At 39.8% G+C, this 27,037-nt stretch overlaps 1 protein-coding gene across 2 annotated transcripts in view; it reads left to right on the top strand.

The window, feature by feature from the left end:
- The window catches only part of PAMR1 (peptidase domain containing associated with muscle regeneration 1), a 60,509-nt gene extending 36,434 nt beyond the window's left edge, over positions 1-24,075 (top strand). The window contains exons 7-12 of one of the 2 annotated variants that reach the window (XM_027703963.1): positions 13,124-13,294; positions 15,972-16,184; positions 17,774-17,840; positions 19,935-20,167; positions 21,473-21,768; positions 23,057-24,075. In XM_027703963.1, coding sequence (XP_027559764.1) covers positions 13,124-13,294; positions 15,972-16,184; positions 17,774-17,840; positions 19,935-20,167; positions 21,473-21,768; positions 23,057-23,593 — 1,517 coding nt within the window. In that variant the 3' untranslated portion in view covers positions 23,594-24,075. The remainder of the gene's footprint in view (positions 1-13,123; positions 13,295-15,971; positions 16,185-17,773; positions 17,841-19,934; positions 20,168-21,472; positions 21,769-23,056) is intronic. The other variant, XM_027703972.1, reaches the window with a different exon arrangement.
- The last annotated feature ends 2,962 nt before the right edge of the window (positions 24,076-27,037 follow it).

Below are 27,037 nucleotides of genomic sequence, written 5' to 3'. Positions count from 1 at the left end.
CAGTGAGTAAGTGTTGCTAACAGCAAGGCTGAAAGAGACAGGACATCTGCTTTACTGACAACTACTCTTGTCCCTTTTTATTTTCTTGGTGTCAATTAACTTGCCATTTTTTTTAGTTTTTCATAAAGTGAAACATATCTGGTAAAACCCTATGGTATTCTGCCCAGAGCATAGCCCCAGGCATTGCTATCATCTAAACAAATAAAAAATTGTCTCTTTGTTAATGTCATCTATCCAGGGCCAGGCCTGCCACAGGAAAAGGAGTCTATTTCTAAACTACATTAAATATTTTCATAAGGAATCTCCACTTGCCCTACCCCAAAACAATACTGAACTTTTTCTTTGATCTGCTAAGATGCCTTAGAGATAAACTATCCGTGGGATTCTCCCTGGTATGACTTGCCATGTGGAAGGATGAATCAGTGTCAGGAGGACAGGTTGGACCAAGCTGCATTCCAGGTATTTTTGCCCCACTGGATGGGCCAAAGATACTTTTCCCTGTCATTTAATCACTGAGTCATTTAGGAGACTAAGTCCTTCTGGCAAGCCTGCTCTAATGTATGGCATAAATCAGCATAGAATAAGCGCATGCAGGCCAAAAACCAGTTTGCATCACTGGCACACTTTAAGCTTAGCCCCATGTTTTGCAAAGGTCAAAGATGATGGGGGGCTGGTGTAGAGTTACAGAGTATTCTGAGTTGGAAGGGACCCACAAGGATCATTCAGTCCAACCCTTAAGTGAATGGCCTCTATGGGGATCGAATCTGTGACCTTGGTGTTACTAGCACCATGCTCTAACCAACTTCTAAGTTGCTGATGGAGGTGTTTTCTGCTGCCTAGCTGAGGAGGAGGAAATGTAACTTTTGGTTTCTTTGGAGCTAGAAGAAATGAGAGAAAGGCCCAGAGTAGATTACAGATTTGGGATCTCTGCCTCTATCAGGCATTCGTCATTGTTGGCCAGCTAGCTTCCCTTACCTGCTTCATCACCCTCCTAATCCTCTTCCCTATTTTTGGAGCCCTAGAAAACAAAATACTGAACTTCTAAAAATACTCTAATAGTTTATAAAAAACATTGGTCTTGTAAACCAACAAGTGAAGACTACACCTCTTCTTTAGAATTCCAAAAATCACCTCAGAAAAAAGGGACCTAAGCCTCTATCTCCAATTCCCAAAGCTGGTATTTTACATTAAACTACTCTCTGATTTTTACCGTTAAATTGCCTGAATCACCCTGTCAGATAACCATCACACAAGCTCCAAAACAAGTAAAGTTAATAATAGCCCCCATCCTGTGACCAAAACCATCCCCACCCCACAAGAACAAAACAACTACACCACTAAAATCCAATCGAACAGAAAACATACCCCCACTATCAACAGTAGCCACACCAAACTTTCAGCATTCAGTAAGCCCCCCCAATAACTACCTCCAAGTTCTAAAAGACCCACACCATAACAACCAATCCCACCAAGCTTCTGGAAAAGTCTGCCAGTAAAGACAAAAAAACCCCACTGTCATTCCACCCAAATAAACCATAAACAACACCAATGACACAAAGGACACCCCCAAACTCAACAACCACCCACCCCCTGCAATAGATACCAACAGCAAACGTACCATTCCATAATATGGTGAAGGGTTAGATGCAACTGCTAACCCTCCCAAAACAAAGCACAACCCTAAGAAAAGTAAAAAATAGGTCATAATAGTTCCTACTTGGCCTCTCGCCGAGGTCTATGGCCTGAAAACACATAATTGTAAGCTTCAGCTACAGGAACCCACCCAAAATACAATTTTTATTTTTTTCTTCCCCCTCCTACCCTTCTGCTCAGTCCTCTCTGCAGACTACTGATATACTGTTGGTAGCTTCTGCGGTGCAAGCATAGTCTGCACACGGTCTTGCAGTTCATCTTTCAACTGCTTTGACAGTTTGCTCAAATAATCAGCATGCTTAAATGCTGAGAGTTTCGTTCTTCTCCCCCCCTCCCCACCTCCAAGTTCATTAAAAGGCTTTGTTCCTCCTTGAGGATTTTACAGTCAAGCATCTCTGAGGCAAGCTACCTTACACACTTCCCTTTGTTGTGCTCACGGGAATGGATTTCATTGTCTTGTGCGCTGTTTGCAGGTGATACAAAACCCTGCCAAGGCAGAATGGCCCCAGGCGGTAGGAATGATGACACAAACGACCAGGCAGAATTCCGCTTGTTCATATCTTATGGCTCCCACTCTCCTCCTTGGTTTCTTCAAGAGCTCAGGAACTGCATTTCACAGCCAACCAAATTGCCCTGCTACTTCCTTAGTACTCTCCTGCATTTTAGTTCCCTTCATTTTCTTTTCCCTATACTCTCATCTCAACACTTGGTAATTTCCATCTCTTTTTCTAAAATGGGCAATGCCTGATCTTCCTTTCTATACGAAATTCAGCTTGGATCCCCACAAAAGGCTGAATGAACTATTCTGTCAGCCATGCTAGGGTGAATCTATATAATTAAATATTATTTTCGTGTTACAGTTAATGCACATTCACAAACATTGTTTCAAAGCAATATGCATTTCTGTAGAGTGTCTTTCTCATCCAGCGTTGTTTGGGCTTGTCCCTGTTTATCTGGAAAGCTGACATCTCCACAACAAAACACCTCAGGCTTATTTACTCTCTCATTTGTAATTTGATATAATAATGAGCATATCCACTTCTCTCTTGCCCTAGAATCTTCCCCCTGAACAGACAGTGCTCTCCTCTGCAGCACATACTGTGATGTTTTCCAAGGGACACATTAGGGAACTTACGATAAATATTAGTTCTTGCTACTGATAGAGAAAGTGAATGTTGAGGATCGTTAGGATACAGCATCCCAGCACAAACAGGTCCAGTTGTATAATTAAATAGGCCATCCAAGTACCGGAAAGGTTGTATCCAGAGACACAGCTTTCTAAGGGCTAAAAACAATGCTGATAAAGATCAAGTGGCTAATTGTAAGCAACAACCTCCAAATTGCCTCCGGATGAATAAATCACAGTGAGTGATCCAAGCATATTTTCACATGGATACGGTCTCATTCACAGAGGCAGGGAGCTGGAAAACATCAGGGGTGAATTCCAATTGGCTGGAAGGGAATGAAAAGATCTGGATTTCAGTAGGGATTACGTCATACTTCTGTGTAATTATCCCTAGCCAGTGGAACCACTGCAAAAGCAGAAAGGCCCAGAGAGCAGCACTGGACACCTACTGTCTCTGGTTCTTGGGGCCGTTTGATCAGCTGCTCTTGTTATGATTTCCTTTGACATTTCCAGTACTAATGTGAGGACTGACAAAATGCAACGAGAGGAGATTTGAACTTCCAGGATTCTTCCATGGGGGATAAATTAAGGCCAAAGATCTTTGTAATGAATAGTCTGCCCCAGAAATTCTGCATGAGCTGTGGCTGAAGCTGGGCATGGAGCTGGGAGAATGTGTCCTGGGACATCACAAGAGGCATGAAGGAAGGTAGACAGTTTCTTCCCTTTTGAAGAACAAGTGAGTGAGGGCAGAGATAGTTTATCAAAAGTCCTCCTTCGCTAGCAACCTAAATGGACGTTACTGCAATGCCGGGAAGCACTTTTGGGGAATAATCCTTGTTACCCCTTCAGGACTTGTATTTGATACTGAAGGCCAAGGTCCTGAGTGAGGTTTGCTCTTTTATGTATTGCAAGCACCATGACATGAGCGTTTTTGTGGAGCTGGCCGTTAGTATCTTAGCCTTGGCTAAGTGCCTATGATAACACAGAGGTTTGAGGTACCTCTGAGACCCCTGCCTAAAGCCTCAACCAGTCATTGCTGAGTCTGTGGTGACAGGCATAACCAAGCAGAGCAGTGCTGCTTTGATGTGTGGCTGTAGCTGTTCAGAAAATGCTGCCATCACTGTGAACACTTTTTATGACAGTGGTTTCCATGCCCTTTCCTATACAAGATCCACTGTGTAGTTTGCAAGTATTTGTTCTCTGCTACTGAGTCTTGCTTTAAAACAAAATAATTTTCAATCCAAACCTTGCACTCTTGGCTTTCCTTGTTCACTCCGTTCTAATTTCTACTTGTAAAAGCTGCAGTCACATTGTTTTTTTTACCTAAAGTGCAGAGCCTGTCAGCTCCAAAAAGTAAAAGTTCTGAGTGGCAACAAAGAAGACAAGCGAGCATTCTAGACAACACCAACCTCCTCAGACATGGCCCGTGTGAACACACACCACCCCCAGAAAGCATTTTCTTCAGAATTCTGACCAAGACCACCTGTCCTCCAAAGCTGTTCAGCTCCAAGCAGTCTGTTCCTGCTGTGGGAAAGAATGATGATCACATTGCTAAGCTAATGCCATCGAGCCTCTCTGGCTCTCATTCACATCCAGCTCTTGCCAGAGTCTGGAGGAGAACAGCTGGGCTGCTTGTCACTGTGTGGCTTCTTAGTCATCAGTGCTCTCCAGTGCAGGAGCGGTGGGAGGTTCAAGGAGGTGGTGGCAAGAGTGCTAGTTTCCTTATTCTGGATCCTGCAGTGCTTGATACCATTTATTCAGGAGATCTTGAGCTGAGAGTTGATTTTGAGAGCAGCATCAGAAGATGCCAGGCTCTTTTCTAACTACCATCATTGTGAATTTAGCTCCTTGTAGGAGCAAAGCCTGTGCTGAAACAATTGTAGGCTCCGGCAGAGTGTCAGCAGTGTCACAGAAAGAAGGACATTTCCTCCACAATTTACACAGCTTGCTCGATGAGGCATTACAGGACCTCATGAATCAATGTTGCTGTCAGCAGACTTATGATGTGCCCATGATTCCAGCATGCAGAGAACCTTGAAGTCAGACAGGAGCCAGACAAGAACAATGGGACTCCTAAAGCATAAGTCTGGAGTCAGGGTTCCTGCCTGTGTGTGTGTGACCTAACAAATGCAGGTTTGTCAGGCCTGAGCACAGAAGAGTGCAGAGCTACACTGCACTGCCTCAGGATGGCAGAATGGCCTGATGCCTCCCAGTGTGGACTATTTTATCAAATCCATTGCCAAATTCGTATGCTTGTCTGAAAGCCCTACACATTGCTTATGAGAAGCAATAGAAAAGCAATTCTGAGCACTTTGAGCCATGGCCTCCAGGAATCTTTCACCTCATTCTTTCCTAGAGGATACAGCTATTCTAAAAATATTTTGACAGCCAAGGTCCTTATGCTTTTGGCTAAAGTTAGTCTCTGTGGGCTTATGTGTTAGGCATTAACCGTCTCTGGGCTGCTATGCCAAGCTGCAGAAGGAGGATGTCTCAGGAGAACCATCTGAGTCCTCCCCCATGTCAGTTCTTCTCTGCCAGTAAACCCTGTGAGAACCTGGGGGTCCTCACCTAGTGTATGCATGCTGCGGAGAGAAGGGATCAGCACAGGGATAAATGGTATCAGAGATTTACATGGACTGACAGAGCTCATGGACCAGGATTAGGAAATAAGCTCTGTTATGAGTGAAGACAACAAATTCTGTAAGTCTGAATTCAGAAAAGTCCCACATGGGACTTTGAAAGGGGCATCACAATACCCAGCAGTAGCTGCTAAGCTTCTGGTGGCTGCGTCCCTCTTTAACTCATGTGCTTTGTGTTCAGACATACTGAAGTATCTGCTCCCATATGGCTTCATCACCTTTGGACAAAACACTGCTGCTGAGAATAAAGTGTAGATTCCTAAATGGTAAGACTATTTAATGCTGCACAAAGTTGGGTCAGTTTAAATATAAATGTAGTAAGAATATCAGGAGATGACAGGACTGTTAGCATTGCCACTTACTCAGTGTTTGCCTTCAGATAAATCATTTGATATCTCGATGCTATCACTTCCCCAGCAGTAAAATGCAGACAGATGCTAATTTTATAAAAAAGGTTGGAAAAACAGAGATTACTGTTATATAATGATACTCAGGTAATCATGTCATCAGACTTACCTTCTAAACAAAACTTAAACCAACAAAAAGAATTTGGTCTGATCAGACTTGCAGTCCAAAAGTCAAACATGATGGGATTTATCACTATTGACTTCAGCAGGCTTGGCTGTAGGCAGTCTTTGCGAATATCAGTGAGCTGTATGAAGTGTATGTAGGTGGAGCTGGCTAGGAGTTTTCTGTTAGAATGGTTTTATAGCAGAAATTTGTATTTTCTACTGTATTCTTATTTAATTTTTATTTCCTTAGAGAGAGAGAAAAAAAAAAAAGTCACTTCCACATACTCTGCCTGTTGTGCTCCCTCCAGCCAACAGTGTTTTGGAGCCATGTTTCTAGGGCTTCCAGGTCCTCTGGCTCCAGAGAACATGTTGGCCACTGCTGTAAAGCCAAGAAACCCCAAAGTTCAGATCCAAAATCCTGATGCTCAGGATCCCTGCGCAAGTGTTTTTCTGGCTTAGCGGCTGCTGTGACTTTTAGCAGCATGCAGGGTCATGATAGCATTCACTTGAAACAGAATGTCATTTTGGCTTCCTCCAGACAAAATGTCCTATCTCTCAGGATAGTTATTTAAATTTCTTCAGTTTCAGTGTCTATTGGGCTTTCTCTGACAGCCATTAGATGGTTTGGCTAGAATGGTGACACCAGAGGTTCCAAAGTAAGTCCATAACTCTTTTTCTGCAGAAGAAATACGCTAGGATTTGTTACAGCAGAAGCTGCTCTATTCCCCTACTTGTTACAAGTGCAGTTTCTGTGACCATTTTCAGTGTTTGGCCTCCACTGAGCACACCAACAGACCTTATGCAAAAGCAATATTACAAGTACCTACAAAAGTTCTGGGGCCCCCAACACAAGAAGGATGTGGACCTCTTGGAAAGAGTCCAGAGGATGGCCCGGAAGAGAATCAGAGGGATGGAGCACCTCTCATCTGGAGACAGGCTGAGAGAGCTGAGGTTGTTCAGCTCAGAGAAGAGAAGGCTCTGGAGAGACCTTATAGCAGACTTACAGTACCTAAAGGGGGGCCACGAGGGAGCCAGAGAGGGACTTTTCACAGGGGCATGTAGTGATAGGATGAGGGAGAATGGCTTTAAGCAGAAGGAAGGTGGATTTAGATTAAATACCAGGAAGTAATTCATTACTGTGAGGGTGATGAGACACTGGAAGAGGTTGCCCAGAGAGGTTGTGGTTGCCTCATCCCTTGAAGTATTCAAGGTCAGACTGGATGGAGCTTTGAGCAACCTGGTCTAGTGGAAGGTTCCCTGTCCATGTCAGGGAACTAGATGATCTTTAAGGTCTCTTCCAACCCTAACCATTCTATGATTCTATGATTGTATGATTCTACAAAAAATGCTCAACAGAACTGTACTACATAGGCAAAATGTGCTATATACATCAGAACAAGTCAGCCTGAAATCCAAACTCTGATTGAAAATATGCAACAAGATAAATTTCTTTAGCAGTAGCCATATTAAAGAGTTTTATAAGCAAATTAAGAACAAAACTCCATAAAATTACAAGCTCTTGCACCTAATATTTCAGGGAGAGACAAAAAGAGAAATATAAACCTTTTATTAGTACCGGCAATGAGAAATGAGATTTATTTCAGGCATGCAATATATTATTGAAAGGTTGTGCAGAATTTAGAGATAATAAATGATATGTGTAAGGGGGAATATATATTATTTAACAAAGTGGGTGAGAGGAAGGCAGCAGAAAAAAATAGTGTTCATTTATTGAAGGGATCCTGGGACAAAAGCAAATGATAATTCCATCAAGCAGGATTTGAAGGACATTGAAGAGAGAAAAGTGTAGCTCAAGAGATCATCTAATTTATCTCACTGGTGATAAAATTAGCTTGAAAACTATTTCTAAATGGCACATAATTCAGATCTGAGGAATGTCTCTTACTTATAATTGAAAAGGAAGAAGTATTTGTACTGCTATTATTAAAATTCAGGAACTTACTGTTCCTCTAGTCAAGTTTTCCTCATATTGAGGAAAGTTATGTGAGAAATGTGGAGGCATTTTAATGTTTCATATGGTATAGAAATTATTTTCTTTTTCCCAAGACACCAAAGTAAGAGGCAAGAAGCACAATAAGTTTTATCAGGAATGTGTGAGTTTGTGATATAGACACTTGAGGCAGCTCTGGTTTTTATTATCTGACAACTGGGCTGCCACAACTGAGCATTTCTGCCAGAGGCATGTGTAACCACCTTATCATATATCTTCCTACTTTGCTCTCTTATGAACTGTATGGAGCTGTATCAAGCCAAAACTCACCTCAAACCCTAAAGTGACAAGGGTTACCTACATGCCTGTATAGTTTAATTGTAGAACTTCCCAGGAAAAACGCTGTGTAGCAAAATATGGAAACATTAAAACAAATAAATAGAACTATCTCCATTCATAATGCATTTGCTAGTGTCACCCTGTTCTCTCCAAAGTCTACTTTTTTTTACCCGGAGTTTCAGTTTTCCAATGATGAGACTCATATAATTTCCACTTACATACTATTATGCTTTTCTAACATTTGTCAAGGAGACTTTTTCTTGAGTAAGAATTACCCTGTTCTTCATTTTATCCTGCCTGAATATACCTCTTTGTCTTCCTGTAAACATTTTAATGCATCCTTTCTGTTTTTAGCTTTTTGATTATTGCAGTTTTTAACTTTCCCATGAGCAGGGCGGTCATTCTTAGCTCTTAGTCACTCTCAAGATTACATTTCCCTAACATTAATTTCACCTTTCCCTGAAACCTCTCTCATTTTCCTATTGCTTTCTAGATATAAATTCACCAGAACCTTAATAGGTCTGATGACATCCCAGCAGGAGGAATGTGATCAGCCTGACCCTCATGGAGTCTCTGAGTTGCTCAGATATTTTTTCACAGACCTTGAATGAATGTCTTTCATATTTGGCTGTCCATTGCCACGTCATGGTAGAATTTTGTAGACACCTGGTCCATTTTCTGGGGTCCTGGTGGCTTTGGTCTGACAGGAAAGTTTAGGGATTGAGCCCTGCAACCTGAAATCCTGATGCTTTTAGTTCAGTTTTGGTAGGGCTGTCTCAAACTCACAGTTTGGGGTAAGTATTGCTGAATTCATGGTACATTTCATGCATAATTCTGTCTGAAGCTCTCTACCTCGTCTTCTGCTTCTTCCTCTATCTGCTTTGCAAAGCACATGGAAAAGTTAGGCAGTAACTGCTATTCAGAGGGCATTGCACTAACACTAGGGAAATGTTGATAAGGCCTTTAGGTAGGGTAAGATCTGTGGATGCCAGTTCTTTCTTTAACCACTGCTGTGTCACTGAGAAAAGTCCTCCCATGTGTTATCAAGACAGATTTTCCTACTCCTTCTTCTCTCATTTTGCTATGGACAAGTAATGCTGTAGCAAAACACAGGGTAAACAACACGTCTAAATTGCCTCAAAGGTAGGAAGCCAGAGTCACATGGCAGTAGGAATGTTTTTTGTTTGTTTGTTTCTTTGTTTTCCATGTGGAGCAGGGCAGTCTAACTAGTGGCCTAGGAATGGTTCAAGCTCATGGAGTGCTCCTGGAGAGCCCACCACCTGCTTCCCAAGGAAGTGCTGGCCAAACAGCTTCCAGCCCTGTCTGTGCTGTAGCAGTCAGGCTAGACCAGGCACAGGTATAGCTGGGGCTGGATACAGGGTGGGATGGGGATGGCTGTGGGTAAGTGAAGGCTATGAGGGGAATCCAGCCCTCTCTGGACCGATACTTAAAAGTACTCAGTAGATGGCAGGATCAGACCCATCCTGCCTAGGCAAGGGAATCTGAAATCAATCAAATACCTTAGAAAGCTTAGAAACTGAAGAGAAGTGGGTCAGCTCAGGTGGTTGGATTTTATGACTAATATGTATCCAAAGGGTAAGGGCAAAGATAGGTATGAATGACATTTACAAAATGTTCTGTCCTTTCTTTTTGACTTCTGAGAAATGTCTGTTGGAGAATTGGATGTAGTCTTACACCAGAAGAGAATGTTGAAAGACTTCAATAAAATATCTCAAACAAAGGAGGCTGTCCTAAAATTCAGTGGAATACACTGCACATTCTGAAAGATATAAGAACCAGTCAAAATCACAGTCTTGATGGGAAGCTATCTGCAAAAAGATAAGATGAACTTGGATGAAGCACAGGGGCTAGGATTCCCTTCATAATAACTGTTCAAAACTCCATTGCCTGAAGTGTAAAGGGAAAAGGTGCAGAAGAGATGCCTGAAGCATACTACATGAAAGGGATAAAAGGCAAGTCAAACTGAAGAGGAAAAAAACCTATAGAGCTCAAACCAAAGCAGTAGAAGCAAGTACTAGAGTAACTGTATGAATCTTTCAGGCTAGATAATATCACTGAAAACAGAGAACTCAGCTATGGTACTGAAATGCAGAGAACACCCCAAGATTCAAAAGCACATTTAACTGGTAGAGAGAACAAATGAGCTTAACAAGATTATCTGAACTTAACAAAATAAATGTAGTGCCTGTGCCTCTAGTGGCAATTTTTAAAGAAAAGGACAGAAGATGAGGGAAGACCCTTTGTTACAAGAGAATGGACAAGCAATAGCTAAAGGCATGGGTAACAAAAGGGACACATCTATTAATAATACTAAGCTGTTTTGCCATCAGAGAAACCCTGCAGTGGCTCTGTGACACAAGTGGCTATGAGCTAATGCTTGTGACATCCCTATGATGAAAGGGGTGCTCTCATTTGTCAGATACAGCAGATGAAGCAATCTATCTATGACCACAGTTTTTTAGCTATGATTAGATCTCCTGACCTTCTGTCTCCATATTCTCTGTTCTAGGCCATAGTTCAGTACTAAATTAACCTGTGTAGGAAACACTGAATTTACATAATAAATTAAACCAGAGCTGTTCCAGCTGGCTCACACGTGCACAGAGAATCTAAAGAAAGTGTGGCAACAGAACAAATCAAAAGGACTAGAAATGAAATAGCTTAATGAGTTAGGAGACTGAACAAGAACAGGTACTTATAAGTAAACAAGTGTAGCTTCGTGAAAATTTTCTCGGATGGACCTAGAACACAAAAGTTTTTCTGCAGAGTTGAACTGGACCACATGCCAAACAGAAAACCTGTATTTATGATAAAAAATAGAACTCTGAGTGATGAAACAGATGTTTCATCTAATTTTCTCATTTGACAAGCTCAGTGTGACTTTACATTGAAAGAGAGAAACATAAATGCAGGGAAATAGATTGCTGCACAGAGAAAGATATGGAGGGAGTGACTGGGAACACAAAGATCATAACTGCAAAGATAAGTGTTCTGAGAATTTAAAACACCTAGAAAATCTGTGTTCCCATTATTTCCCTTTCATTTATCTATGTGCTTGTGTATGCACATATCCACCTATATACGCATGTATATGTGTCTATATTTTACATGAGAAATGTCAAGGGCTAGGAATAAATTCTGTTGAATTTTTATCATTATTTTTTTACTGACAATGATACTGATGCCAAACACTTGGAGCCAAGAGGAAACGTTGAGCTCCCCTAATGGGATGTGTTTTTATTAGGAGCACTGAGTCCAGGCCCTTCTCTAATGCTTAAACGTTAGACAGTTTTTCTTGCCAAGACTTGTGCTCACTAGTGCACAAATGATTCTTCCAATTCATCATTTGATGTCTTCCTTATGTGAATATTTGAATGGTCAACAATCCATATAAATAGATGTATTTGTGTGTGCTCTGTGTAAGGATTACAGGGCAGAGGCCTTAGAAAAGTTTTTCCTCTGAAAGTGTAAGGATTGAAATTTGGCTTCAGGTTAGCAAGCAATTAGCCATGAGGCAAAACAGAAAAAATCAAATTCTAAAAGCATAAAGTAGGGATTGATCTCTTTAACATTCACCTATCTATCTTCAGTGGAGTACTGCAGATCCCAGGTAAAAAACCTATATGCATATCTAAGTGTTGCACTGAATCCTTTCTCATGCAGTTTTTCACAATGAATGGCCCAGGCAAAGAGAGACAAAGAGATGGATAACTGTGTATATAATAAACCATGTGTTTCCTACATTGCTGTGAATTCTACCTACAGAAATACACATATGTAATTTCTACATACAGGAAATTGGTCTTTAAAAGTGACTTGGAGAAAGTTAATAGGGCATTCTCTGTCTCTATAACAAAGAAACTACAGCATCAAATAAAATTATTAGGTGTCAGGCTAGAAACAAAACTAAAGAAGGCAATGCATTTTTCACACAACCCTTAATCTGTCAAACTCATTACTACAAGATGTTGTGGCCACCAAGTATGTGGCTGAGTTTAGAAAACACTAAGACAAATAAATATTAAAAAAATATCACCTGGGTATGTTATACGAAAAATACCATTTTAGTTCTTCTAGACCTTGAGCTTCAGACTTCTGAATGCTGACAGAATATGCCAGGAAAGTATCCTATATGCTTGTTCTGTTTTTATATTCCTTCCTTCAAATCTACTCTTTACCACAAGTGGACAGGTTTCTGTGCTGGGTGAACTTTAGTTCTGATTTAGTATGGTTGGTTTGATGCTGTCAGAGAAATCTTGCTTATGATGCCTAATCTAATATTTACTACTTGCAGTAGTTATATAGACCGTCATCTGTATTTCCCCAATAGAGCGAACTCTGTGGAAAGGGTAAATATTCCAGTTTAGTAAATATCAAGGTTCCTTTTTAATGTAATTATGCTAATGTTTGGTCTATACAAATAATGATGCTTTAATATTTCAGCAATATTATCTGCAAACCTATCTAAAAATGTAAAGAATTTGAAAGAATTTTAGTATAAGATTTTTAAGGATCTAAATTTTTTCTTGACCAGGCATAGTAGTTCATTCAAAACCACTTTTAAGATAGAAAGTGCTTCAAGTACTAATATTTTGGAAAAATGATCTCTAATTATTCAAACACATGCACATGATCATGTCACACTTCTGAGCAATCCCATTGAAACTAATGGATCTATACAGTCTTTGAAAAGTGACATATATATAAGTGTATGTAGAACTGACACCTAAACAACTTTCTAAAGATCAGCATATACCAGGCTTTTAATTTTTACTCCTGTGTCCATTTTAATTGGTTTTTCAATGTTCTAAGTATAGAATCATCCTAACACAGTCCTGTTTTTGTAATAAAGTGGATTTTTTTGAAATATCTGAACTGTCAGTGGTGATGTGTAGGACTCCAGGTGCTCCCGCTCATGGTATTGTGGAAGGAGATGACTTTAAATACGGGGCCCAGGTTTACTTCAAGTGCAACGCAGGTTACAGCTTAAAAGGCAGCCGTGTTGCCTACTGTCAGCTTGATGGGATTTGGTCATCACATCATCCTGAATGTGGTAAGGTCATTTTAAGTTTTAATTCTTATGAAATACTTTGGCCAGTGTATGCCCATGAAACTAGACTATCCAAATCTCACTTGAAATTTGGTAGATCTGTGACTTAACATGTTCTTTTGTCTTCCTGTCTTTAAGAAGCAGTAGAAATTTTTATTTTACTCTGCTGGAAGCCAAGCCTGCAAGACTTTCTTACATAAAGGTCTGACTGAAACATCAATTGACTGAAAACTAATATCCTCAAAGACTTTAGGCATATATTCTTTTTATACACAGATTGAAAATGTCTAGGACCAAAGCCAAGTGAGAGACATTGTGTAACAATGAATAGTTACTTCCATTATTATGTATCCCTGACACCTTCTCTGCAGAAATCTCGTGCGCTCTGCGGAGGTCACTAGGGGCTTACTCTGTGAAGACTAGATCCTTATTTCAACAGAATTCCCATCCTAGAGAAAAATGGATAAAAAAGAAACTTCCGTTCATTCTGACTGTGCAAGATGGCATGCCTACCATTCACATTGATACAGCTATGAAATTCCAAGCCCCTTCTTCTCATCCAAAGAGACTTTTAATTTTTCTTTAGTTGATTTGTATGGCACAATTTCATTTCCATATTCCAGAATAATTCGTATCAATTGAAAAAATGCTTTTACAAGTGTGTTATGTCAAACAATGTAAATTTGGGGGGGAGTGTTGTAAAAGATCTGTATACAAGTTCATCTGAAAGAGCAAGCACTAAGCATTCTTCCATCTAGAGAGAATGTCTCCAGTTGCAGTGAATGTAATGTCAGGATCATGCTAAGTCCCTGCTGCATAATGTTCCTGGCTAAAGATCTATAGAAAGATCTGTCTCTAGACTTGGCTGTTACTGAAGTGCTAGGTGATGTAATTTGGATTTCTCCTTCCCAGATGTTTTCTCTTTGTTTTTAATCTATCAAAAAGGTCATAAACCTGTTCTTAGGGAAGAAGACGATTACTCTTCAAATTACTGAAATAAGAGAAGGTCTTAACTGACCTATTTGGTCAAGCTTTTGGTACATTTGGAAACATGTACTCCACTCATCAGATGATGCCTCTAGGTTAGCCATCAGTGCAGAAAGCAACTTGCAAATAAAGCATTATACTGTGGGGGATTCCCTGTAGTCTTTAGCTGCTATCAAGTTACCATTCACTTGTGGTTCACAAGTGAGAGAGCCTGTGAGGTACAAAGAAGGAAAATGGAGCCAAATTAAAAGGAGACAGGGCTCCACTTTTCCCTTTCTCCTGGTTGAGAGGAAGTTCAGACATCTTCATTGTATACTGAATAGGACTTGTGGAAAAGTATTAGGTACATATATAGCTTTGAGCATGTACTAAAACCCACAAAGAAAACACGGAAATGTATGCTTAGCTTGAATTTACTCAATGTTAAAAGCATGTGCTCTTCATTAGACTTGCATTGTTAGGGTTACCTGTGTGTTTAGATGCTTTGCTGAGTTGGGCTTTGTCTGGTGGCATGAGGATATGGGGACAGGACAAGGCCATACCTTTGCACTGTAATTGTGTAGATTTTACAGTGATTTAAATAAATGTCTAAGTGCTTTGTTATATGTTGGTGCTTTTGTGAAGTGAGGCTCAGCAGGCAGCCAAGTCTGAAGCAATGATATGAAAAGGTCCTTTCGGGTCAGTTGATCTGTCTCGGTCTTCGGCCCTCTGTAAGCAGAGCAGCACCAACACCAGCTGTCTAAACTGGACGTTTACTGGTTATCATGCAAGGAGACATCAGGGAGACGAATTAAACAGAATTGCATGTTACTGTCGTCCTGACAAGAAAACTGAGATGAAATCCAAAGGGAAAAAATAGTACCTTGTCACATGCTAAATAGAAAGAGCAGAGTTAAAAATACGGGGAAAAACATCTACTAGCATCAAATAGTCAATCCAGATTTAGGCAAAAAAATTAAGTTTATTGAGAGAAAAAAAGCCAAACACAAACACAACAAGAATTAAAAAGAAGGGGAAAATACTGGGAAGGAGGAAGTAAAAGAGGTTTTGTAGGCAGAACATAGCATGAGTAGGCTTTCCATACTTACTTTTTAGTATCAATAAATACAGATTTATATTCTCTTTCAATTCCCATATTTCCCTGGATTATTGAGATCTCTCTCTCAGTGCTAAGAAAACAAAATGCATACATTTGCATGCATGCAAACATAGAAGTAAAATGAAGTAGTCAAGTTTTATTATCCAGGTCCAGTGAAATATTGAATGTACAGAAGGGGGAAATGAATGACAAGGGCCTATTTCCTGCAAATATTTTAAGTATAGCCTTTTATGTTATTGAAGTAGCCTTGTTAATGTTAGTGGGATATTAACATCATGTAAAGTCAAGGTTCTTTTTCAGTATTGTCAGCTACTTCTTATGGTTTTAACCACTTGAGAATCTTTAACAATTTAAGAATCTTATCCTTTCGTGAAGACTAAAGTATGTATTATAAACAGACATCTCTATATTATAATTTCTTCTTTAATATTTGATATTTTCAAAGACAGGGATCCCAGAAGGGTCTTGAAAAGGCATCTTTAATAAACTGTAGATTGTTTAGTAACATAAGAATGAAATGCCAAGCAATTTGATGGGTGAAAATAACATAGTGAATGTGATAAAATGGTTACCATCTTTTTCCCCTATCATTAGTTCTAGATGAAAAAAACTGCTCAGATCCCGGTGGCCCACTCAATGGCTACAGAAGAGTAGTAGAAGACACTGGGCTCTTGAATGGACGCTATGCAAAAATTGGCACAGTCATTGCTTTCTTTTGTAACAACTCATATGTTCTTAGTGGGAATGAACAGAGGACCTGCCAAGAAGATGGAGAATGGTCAGGGAAGCAACCAATCTGCATAAAAGGTAGTTTACAAACTTTTTTACCACAACTCACACAAGCTGCTATGGTTTTACTGGATTTTGTTTAATATAATTTGCACTCACCAAACAATCATTTTTCTAAGAATAAGCTGTCTGACTGATACCTGATACTGAGATAGGTAGTTTGTGAGCCCTACTGGCTGCTATACTCAGACAGAGAAGATGCCAATGATTCCAGAAGATTCCATCTTTAAACAGGGAAAGGAATGTTCCCTAAAACCCTTATTACCTTTATTCTAGGATCAAATTTGCATAAGATCAAAATCAAAGAAAATCAGCAGGGAATTGAAATAGAATGAAATGATTGTCTCATGAGACAGTTGACAACAATCAGTTGCTGTCATAGGGAACAACTCTCCTCTCACAATCCTTTTAAGACAATGGGACCAGTCATGAGTGTAAAAGGCCAAGTCTGTAGATTACCTTGAAGATTTGGTTCAGAAAACCACTTGAGGACATGCTTAAACTATCTGTATTGATCAAAACACTGAATCACACCTTTAAATCCTTTGCTAGAAAGGGAATTATGCTATTGACCTGGAGCTATTATAACTGTTTATAAATCCATGAATGAATCAATGAATCAATGAATCAATGAATTTGGGCTGTGGAACTGCCAAATTCATTTTATCAAAGCAATTGTTTCACACATATTTTAATGGATTTTTTGAAAACTGAAGTAATGATAATATAAGGAAATGCATCTGTCTCCTGGGGAATTTGCTTTATTCTGTTATTTTAGATGAAAATATCCTCCCCCTGAAGAGTATAATCATCTGTAAAAAGCATCTTTATTGATGTTTACTGTGATAGTGACATAATGGTTAACATATATAGTAATCACAAAGAACTAGATATTGTTAAATCACACAGAATACAAGTGTTCAGGCATACAGATAAAATCCATCCTGCAAGATTTCTTTTCTTCCACTCTGTGCAGTAGGAGGGAGACCCTGGCAGAATTATTTGAACTGATAAACCTGAATATTATATCCTGTTCTAAAAGTAAACAAATACAAAACTAGAAATCCTGGATCTCACTTCTGTTATTTTATGCCTGTTCAGGTAACTCTGAGGTGTTCCCCTGAATCAGAGTCTCCAGTTCCTTCCATGAGTACACAGACTCTTAGAAGTCCGTAGCATCCTTTCTCTGTATGCCGAGTCACTGGGATTAGCTGTGTGGGGCTATACAGATAGAAATTAGGTATTTTTATATATAATTCCATTATTTCCAAAGTTTGCTCAGATACAAACCCATCAGCCGTAGTGGTGTAAATCTGGCAGAGACACTGATGGAAAAATCCTCCTCCATGTCTGAAAGTGCCAGTGCAGAAGGTGTTCCGTAGCTTCCGCTGTTGTAAATGGGACAGATCTTGCAAACTGTGGAGAAGTATTCTTCCAAGGTTTTAGGTTTTAGGGTCTGTCTTTATTTTAATGCACGTAACTTAACTGCCTCTTTTCTTAATCCAGTCCACTATAGCTAGTGAGAGGAAAGGTTGGAAATGTGTATGAACCATAGCACTTGAGCTGTGAATGTGAAAAAGTACTGTGCAACATTATATTTTTTCTAGCCTGCAGAGAGCCAAAGATCTCTGACCTGGTGAGACAGAAAGTGCTTCCAATGCAGGTTCAGTCAAGGTGAGAATGCAATATCTCAATTACAGTTTAAAGAAACAATGTGATTTCTTTTTCCTTCCTCTCCTTTTCACTCTGTGTATTTAGCCTGCCTGAACAGCAATTCCTACAAATTCACTGATAACCAAGCAATGAGAGCTGCTGGGAGGAGAGGTCTGATTAAGCACAGGTTGAAGCTGCTGGAGGCAGCCAGGAAGAAATGCACACAGAGATGTGCAAACTGCAGGGTGGTGCTGGAATTCTGCTTTCAAGCTTGTGACAGACTATGAGAACAGTCTGAGAACAGTTCCTTGGGCTAATGATGTGTGTTAAAATATGAACATGTGCCGTCTCAGTGAAAAAATGTGTGGGGAGAGCAAAAGGAGAGAAGGGAACAATGTAATATAATCTGCAGTGTAATCTGCTCCCAGTAAGTTTCACCATCCAAAGCAATATGAGATTGGGTTGAGTGTGGGCATGAGGGAGAGGAGGAAGTAGAGTAGGAAGGGAGGAAGAAATGAAAGATCAGAACCTTCCTGGGCTTACTCTTCTGATGATTTCCTGAAATAAACCAAATCTGAATTAGTTATGTTCAGGTTCATTTTTGTCCAAGTAGTAATTTCTCATTTCAGGGTTATTTTTGCAGTACATGACTCATTTAATTTTAGATGCAGTGAAAGAGCTGTCCTCATCTTTGGTCTTAAGAACAGTCATATCGGGTCAGAATAAAGGTCCAGCTCAAGCCATACCCTGTCTCTGGCAATGACCAATAGCAGATACCTAGAGAAGACTTTAGGAACAAGGCAAGCATGCACTTCCCAAGCACTCTTCTACTCTCCAGGTCTGTGATGTATGACTGTAGTGATGTCCCTGAGAGGCCAACATGAGGCTTCAGTAGCCATTAGGAGATTTTTCTTGCTTAAATTTCTCAATTCACTTGAATACAGGTCTTTTTATGCTAAATGTTTCAGATATTAACACCAGCTGTGTGAGGGCACGTACATGCCCCCACATCCACAAGATGCCATGAGATGATGGCATCTCATGTTTTTGGGCTATTTTTAATCTCTTGAAGTAGAATCTCCATTTCATAGGTCAATAGTGAGGCAAAGTTTGGATTGTGCAATATCGCAAGTCACATGTGAGTTTGGAATGGGACCTTGGCAGTCTAAGCATGACCACAGCAGCTCTCATCCTCCTTCCAAAATACAAAAAAGTTGCCATTGCTCTTGTTCTTAGTAATTTTACTTTCCTGTTAAGTATTGTCTCACAGATTGGGTATGCTGGAGGTGTCTATGTCTCTCTGTGATAAAAATGGAATTGTCATGAGAAAAAGAAAAATTATGTCTTCTCTGGATGCAGGCAGTACCAGATATCTCAAGGGAAACTAATTTCCTGCTGAATTTTTCAGACATAAATAGGTTTTTTTAGATATGGGCTTTTAAGCATTAGAGCAAGGGACACATTCTAAGGGATAAAAATTTAAGTATTACTGTAGTCAAGCTTATGGACCATATCTAGGCTGGTGCATATATTTATTTTTAATTATTATGCCAAGTTTCAGCTAATCAGTACAATTTCTAAATGGAAGCTTAGTGATTATGAAATTATGAAATCTCTGTGGCGAGGCAATTATCTCCATTAATTGCTAAACCAAGCAACTTTAGCAACATGATTTAATCTGAGTCAATTCCTAATACTGCCTATTAAAAAGTTCACTAGAGAAAAGATGTGCCTAACTCCTCTCTAGTGAGAATTAATTACAGCAATTACTTCAGGTGTAATTTCTTTATTTAAAAATGGTATCTCAGTCCTTTTGTGAATGGCAAAAACTGTTCCACATTCAGAGACAACTTATTGCAATTCAGAAACCGTAAAATGAAAAAAAAGAGACACAAAGAGAAAATGTATAAACATATGTGTATTTATATATGTGTGTATATATATATGTAAATGGGAGCATTGCTAAACTCTGCTGGAATGATATTTTTGCCTTATTCTTTCACAAGCAAACTTCATATGCTTTTTAAATGATACTTAACACAACTGGTGATGAAGTTACGGTAATGATTGCTTTTATAATATTATAATTATTGTGTTCTTTGTGCCTTGAAACAGAGAAACACCTTTGCATCAACTTTACTCTTCTGCATTCAGCAAGCAAAAGCTTCAAATCTATCCAACCAAGAAGCCAGCACTGCCATTTGGAGAACTGCCCCCTGGGTACCAGCACCTGCACACTCAGCTCCAGTATGAATGCGTTTCTCCCTTCTACCGCCGCCTGGGTAGCAGCAGGAGGACTTGTCTGAAGACAGGAAAATGGAGTGGGAGAGCCCCTGTGTGTATTCCAAGTGAGTCTCCAAGGGAAAAAAAAAAAGCACATATCTCTTGGGTGGATGAGGGAACATAATGTGTATTCGTCTTAGATATTTAGGGAGTCCCAGAAGTGTAGGCTGCCTATGCTTCCAGCTGGGAGAAAGAAGCTATAAAGCTTGAAGGATATATGTGTCTTTTCATCCACCAGTAGAACTTGTGCAGTTGATGGTAAAGTGATCATTCAGCACTGTAATTTACCATTAATTTCTACCCTTTCATGGAGCAAAAGGTGCACTGAGTTTTTCTCCTGATTTGAAAACACTTTCCTATATACTTTGGCGCACAGCTGACACCACCATCAAACTTTAAGCAATAGAGTGAAGAGTCGGCATTTTTAAAGAGTCTCTTCCTTTAACAAACTCTGCTAAGGAAGGGTTCATATTGCAAAATCTTTTCCAGAGCTAGTGAACAAAGTAAGTTGGAGTAGGAACATCACAAGATTTGGTAAAACCCAGTACTGACATAATGAAAACAGCGAAAAGTAGATCTTAACAACAAACAAATTTTTATTGTTCTTGTTTGTGGTTTTACTTTGAGATCATATCATGTATTTTGAAAAGTATTGCATTCAATGTTTTTCACTATGGACATGCCCACACTACATCCCAGGAAAAAAGTGTCCTAAGGGAGACTAAAAAATGCAACCATATGATGTAACTCTTTCACTGGAAATAAACATTTTCTTATACAGGGGATTTTACTGCAGGTCTGACCCTGAGTAACATACTTCTAGAACAAGGCAGAGCTTTTTCTTTTCCCCATGATGACTGATGATTTAGATGCATTTGCTTCAACATTCTTGTTGCAAGACAAGTCTGTTCTCATAGGCATGAATTCACCTGTGCAAAGATTAGTGTCAGGAGAGGCCTCACAAGTACTTTGTGACTGCCTAGGGTGCGGTTTAGTGCAATGCTGGCTTTATGGTGTTTTACGATAAACAAGAATCAGGGATGTTCTTTACATTTCTTTATGCAGTTATCTCATTATAATGCAGCTCAATAAGGTTGTTGTGAAAATTCACCTGCTCAAGTGCAAAATCCATATTCCTACTTTACTCAGGAATTCAGAGAATAATGGAAAATTTGATTTTTTTTGTAAAGCTATATAAAATACTCCTATAATTTTGCAGGTCAGATATAGAGGTTAATTAGACAACTGTCCCAATGCTAGTCGTTGCAGTTTAGTTTCTTTTGGCACATCCTAAGAAGGAATCAAGAGTAACATTCAGATTCTTTGGCGGGGAAAAGGTGTTACCTAACTTTTGTTTCATGTTTCCTCAGTCTGTGGAAAGGCAGAAAACATCACACTTCAGAAGATAATGACCTCTACCAGGTGGCCCTGGCAAGCAGCAATCTATCGCACGGCCAACGGGGTGAAGGAGAACAGTCTGCGGAAAGGGGCCTGGATCCTCATCTGCAGCGGGGCCCTGGTGAATGAGCGCACAGTGGTGGTGGCAGCTCACTGTGTCACCGACCTGGGCAAGACCATCGTGCTCAAGACAGCAGAGCTCAAGGTGGTTCTGGGGAAATTCTACAGAGATGATGATAGGGATGAAAAGACCATCCAGAACCTGCGGGTGAGTCAGTCTGATGGGAGTGGAAAATGATGAGCACAGATAGATACTGATCCCACCTGTCTTGTATGGGGAGAAAAAGTTTACACTTCGAGCAATATAACTCTTTTACATGCTGTTCTTCAAAATGCATATCTAGAGAGGCAACTGACAGAACAGCCATGGTACAAGAAGGGTACGTGCTGTAGTTCATTAAATTCCTCAATGCTGTCCAATTCATACATCCACCCTCTAACAGAGAATATGAGGAAAATAGCTCAGGTTCTGTGAGCCATAATGTCTTGAGTGATATTGCCACAAAAGAAAGGAGAAGAGATGCCAGCTACTGTCAAAATTGATTAGCATAATTTATGAGGGAAGCACTTGTGCTCTAGATCCTGGTTTGATGCCATAAGCACATTTCACTCCTCAGCCCTAAGGCTGTATAGCTCTAAACTCAAAAGAAGTCTGACTTCAGCTCCAAAAATAGCACCTTGGGCTCATGTAGTGGTTTGCTTTTTTCATGTAGAACTAGAAAGGCTGAACTTAAAATGAGGAGAAACACAGCAACTTTGGGAACGTGTGTCTCTTTTGTGTGTGTGTGTATGTGTGTGTGTATATGAGTTAATTAATGGATGTTATCCAAGAAATCATAATTAACTTGATTCTTTTTCCCCTGCCCCCCTTTTTAGCTTCAGTTTCTTTCTCTAATCCCAGCTTTTTCATACTTTTCCTGTAAGAATATATATTTTTTTTTTACAGTATTTCCTTATAGGAACCCTGTCTGTTCTTTTAGCGTTTCATTAAGGAAATGAGCAGTAAAGGTTTGGCCCCAATATTAAGTAACGTATTACTAGTATCCTTTTTTGGTGGGAAGATAGTTGAATTTCAGTAAGGTAACATTTTAATTCAAAGCCCCTCCTCCATCCAAAATCTACAGGCTGAAGGTGACATGGCAGGTAAAACCTTTTTAGTAAACAGTGGAAAAACTTGAACTGCGTGTTAATTCCCCATTTTGCTGAAAATGTCCTTGACTGCTTTTGATTAAGAAGTGTCTCACGCAATAAAAGCTGTCCTGAAATCCAAGCCAAAGGAAAAAAAAAACAAGTCAGAAGATGCTCGGTCTCTGCATGTTTCTCATTTGAGTGAACACCATGGTGAAAGAACAGCATAGGTGAGGGCAGAGGAGAAACAGGGATAGAGGAGAAGTATGCAAAGTAAACTAACATGTATTTTAGTAGTATGGAAAGAATGCTGCTGACTTGCCATTCCTGTTAACTCTACAATTCTTCCGATTCTGTTTCCTCCCCAGATTTCTGCCATCATAGTGCATCCCAATTACGACCCTATATTACTTGATTCTGATATAGCTATCATAAAACTCTTGGACAAAGCCAGAATCAGCAGTCGTGTTCAACCCATTTGCTTGTCATCTACTCATGACTTGACGACATCCACAGAGGATTTAAAGATAATGGTTACTGGTTGGAAGGTACTGGCTGACATTAAAGATCCCGGATACAAGAATGACACAATCCGGATGGGAGCTGTTCAGATGGTGGATTCACTGTTGTGCGAGCAACAGTATGAGGATAATGGCATACAAGTCAGCATCACTGATAGTATGTTCTGTGCCAAACAAGACCACACAGCCTTTTCTAATATCTGCCCTGCTGAGACTGGTGGGATTGCAGCCATAACTTTGCCAGGAAAAGCATCTTCTGAGCTAAGGTGGCACCTGATGGGATTAGTGAGCTGGGGTTATGACAAAACTTGCAGCCTAGGACTCTACAGTGGCTACACCAAAGCTCTTCCCTTCAAAGACTGGATTGAGAGGAACATGAAATAAAAATCTGTGTCTGGAAATGGCATTTTATAATATAATATCTCTCTCAGTCTCTGCTGTTTTTGGCTTCTCATCCCAGTGATGAGATACATTTGGGATAAGGTTAAGGTAGACAGCCTGTAAATTCTCCTGGGATCAGATACTTCATCAGGCTACTTAACCTAGGACAGAGGGTCTTAGTGCATGAGAAGTTTTGCTATATTTGGTCTTTCTCCCCTGGTGGGAGGACAATGCTCCTGAGTCTGACATACAGAAACAGGACAGTAAACTCTGTCTGAAATTAATCTGTAGTGTGGAGTCCCCTAGAGAAATTGATGGTGAGCCTCTCCCAAAGATCTATGTGACTGAGTGGATTAAGAGTCTAGAAAGGGTAGCCTGAATTCATTAAGATGGACGAGCTTGTTACGGTATGTGCTGTCTGTATTGCCATTACAATGTAATCATTTTCCCTCCCAAGTACGTTACACATTTAAATAAACCATGGTTTGTTTTTTTAACCTACATACTCATGTCTGACATTGTTTAGATTCATTGTCTGTGTCACACTCTAGAAACTCTCTACTTCCCCTTCTGTTTGCACATGACTCTCACTTGGGACACTTCAGGACTCTAAAAGGCAGAATTAGCAAAAAATTCAATGACAATATAAATAACAAGATTCTTTTTTTCTTAATAGATCCAGCGCTGCTATTGTACATGAGCCACTACAATGAAATGTACAGGGGAGTTCTCTTCCATCTTGTATTCTAAATAGATGGAAACACGAAACATATTCTAAATACTTTTTTTCCAAGTGGATTTCAAAGTACTATAAAAGCCTCAGGAAACTTCTAGTTTCCATTAGTTCCCACACCTTTGTGGCAAAACTACTCCTCTGTAGCTCTTCAGAGTGAAGAGTAACGTCCAGGTCTCACACTTAGCAGATGTTTTTCTTGAACTGAGGCTGAACTGTTTGACATCAAAGCGTAAGATCCTCCCATTGGGCATGTTGTCCAGGGGAGACACTTGGGTGTCCTCATGGTCCTTAGTCACTGCTCTTTCACCAAATCATTTGCTATTCTCTATTCAGTCATGGCTAAAGACTAGGGATTAACCCTAAAAAAGCTGGGGAGAAGGGGCAGTAATGATTGTCTCCCATCAATAATGACTCCTTGATAAGTTATATATCACCATATGACAACCTGGAATTTGAAGAACCTTCAAATAATTACAGTGCCCAAACCAGTTCACAGCAATAGCTGGACGTGAAGGCTGGGAATCTGATGAAAGGATTTAGTACTCTTACCAAGAACTCCGATCCTGAAGTCGTGTTCTGCCTAGCCTATTGCATGGCTATGGCAATTGTAAGCTAGAAAGTCTGATTTCAACTTTGATTCTCTGATGCTGTAAAATCTTGTTAAGAGTTTCTTAGCATTCAGTAGTTTCCACTCACTTTTGAATCTGAAAATTGCTGCTAATAGGACAATTAGTATTGGACATCATTCCATGTAATTTATTTTTTACTTTACTGAGCAAAAATACTTAATGTCTTATGCTTCTGCACTTTTCTTGTTTTCGCTGACAACAGGACCAGGTAATTTTGCTCAAATCATATACTTTAAAAGCTACAACCAAAGTATATTGCTTCTCTTTATCTTGTTTGTCTGTTTCCTCCTGCCAGGAGATTATGCTTGGCTGACAAACTGCATGGCAACAACAGCAACAAAAATTCTGAATTAAATGTGAAAAATATGACGTGTGTCATTCCTCTGCTGGGAGGAACATGTGCCAGTGAACGTGTGGTACTCCCCCACTGACAGCATGGGTTAGAGGAAATTAGGTGTCAGTTTTGGAGAAGCACAAACTTGCAGAAAGTCAACATGTGTTTCTTCCTAACACTATTGACAAAGAATGAAATGAGAAAGCTCTTCCATGATTACATTAAATGATAGTCTCTACACTCTAAATAATTTAATTATCTAATGATAAACAGAAATTATAAAGATCTGTGAGCTAGTTCTTTTCTCAGTTATGACACTATGACTGCGTTGCTCTCCATAGCATTATCATTTTCCACTGCTATAACTGAGAGAGAAGAGCCCTAAATGTTTTTCTCTCCCTTTAGGATTTGTCCAGTCCACACAGATCTGCAAAAGTCTGTTTTAATTACAGCTTTAGCCCTCACTCTTCTCATTTTACTAAAGATCAGCCATGACTAGTATTTACCAATCCTCTAACTCCTCCTCAGTGTTGAATCTCATCCCCATTTGGCTTCAAATCACTCACAGATCTGGCAATGAATAGCTGAAAGTTTCTGGGCTTGGGCAACAATATAGCTGTTCACTGGCTGTGTATATCACACAAAAGTACATTCTTGAAGAGAAAGTTGTAGGAATTCATGGAATTAAAATCTTAGGAGGTTGCTACAGCTGTGCACCATTCAACCTTCCTTCTTTTTACAGTCATGATGCTCTTCAAAGAAAACAGAAGCAAGAAAATGGTCAGACATCTCTCAACCCCAGGATTCAGATTTTACCATAGTCCTTTATAGAAAGAGGACTTGGCTGCAGCAATTGCTTCTACTTCTGGATCTCAGTGTTTGAATCCTAGATTCAAATCTGGCTACCTCTAAATGTGGACATGATGTTTTATTTCTATTATTATGTGCCATATGTATTCACATGTACAAGTGAGCAGTCATATCAACATATCCAAGCACCTGTACCCATGTCTAGTATTCCCAGGAATTACAAGTCAGCTTGCCCATCCTTTCTGTCAGGCTTACCCACAGTAGTTTCATATCACAGCCGGAGCAGAACTGTGCAGGGGTTAGCATCTAATTCCAAAAATGAGGAAAAATAGGGATGATTATTTAAAAAAAAAAATGCAACCTGTGAGTTGGAATCACTAATCCCTTTGATTGCTAGGCTCTATTTTTAAGCTGTAAAACTATTTCAAACATCCCTTTATAAACAGGTGAGGATTTGTGCCATCTGTTGGAGAAAGGGTGTGAAATAGCACAACATGGATAGCAACTCATTTTCCCTCCACGGAAAAAGAGCCGTGGATTCTGGAAAGGCCATAAAGATATTGCTATGGAAAGAGGAGAGCAAAACACTCTCTGCATTCTTGTTTGCTCCAGTGGATTTATACTTCTTCCTTTGTATGTTTTTGGGGCTGAATTAAATTACTTCCAAAAGGCTGGGTGCTTAGCTGAAAAACAGCACTGAAAGGAAATGGACATACTGAAGTACAAAGTCTTTTCAGGCACCTTCAGTGACTCTTGTAGAATTGCCCTTGTAAATTGTTTCCAATGAAAATCTACGTCCACGGTAAGATTACAAGAAAAAATGTGTATTTGATTAGGACTTGGGATTGCGCATAGGCTGCATTCTGCCATTTTTAAGGGCAAGTACTGGAATTGGCTTGGTTGCAGGAAAGGCATCCTGGGGGAGCGGGAGTGGTGAG

This window comes from Neopelma chrysocephalum, unplaced genomic scaffold, assembly GCF_003984885.1.
Source record: "Neopelma chrysocephalum unplaced genomic scaffold, ASM398488v2 Primary Assembly neopelma1_24, whole genome shotgun sequence".
In the NCBI taxonomy this organism is placed as follows: domain Eukaryota; kingdom Metazoa; phylum Chordata; class Aves; order Passeriformes; family Pipridae; genus Neopelma; species Neopelma chrysocephalum.
The sequence above is the reverse complement of the archived record's forward strand: the minus strand, read 5'-3'. Positions and strand labels throughout refer to the sequence as shown.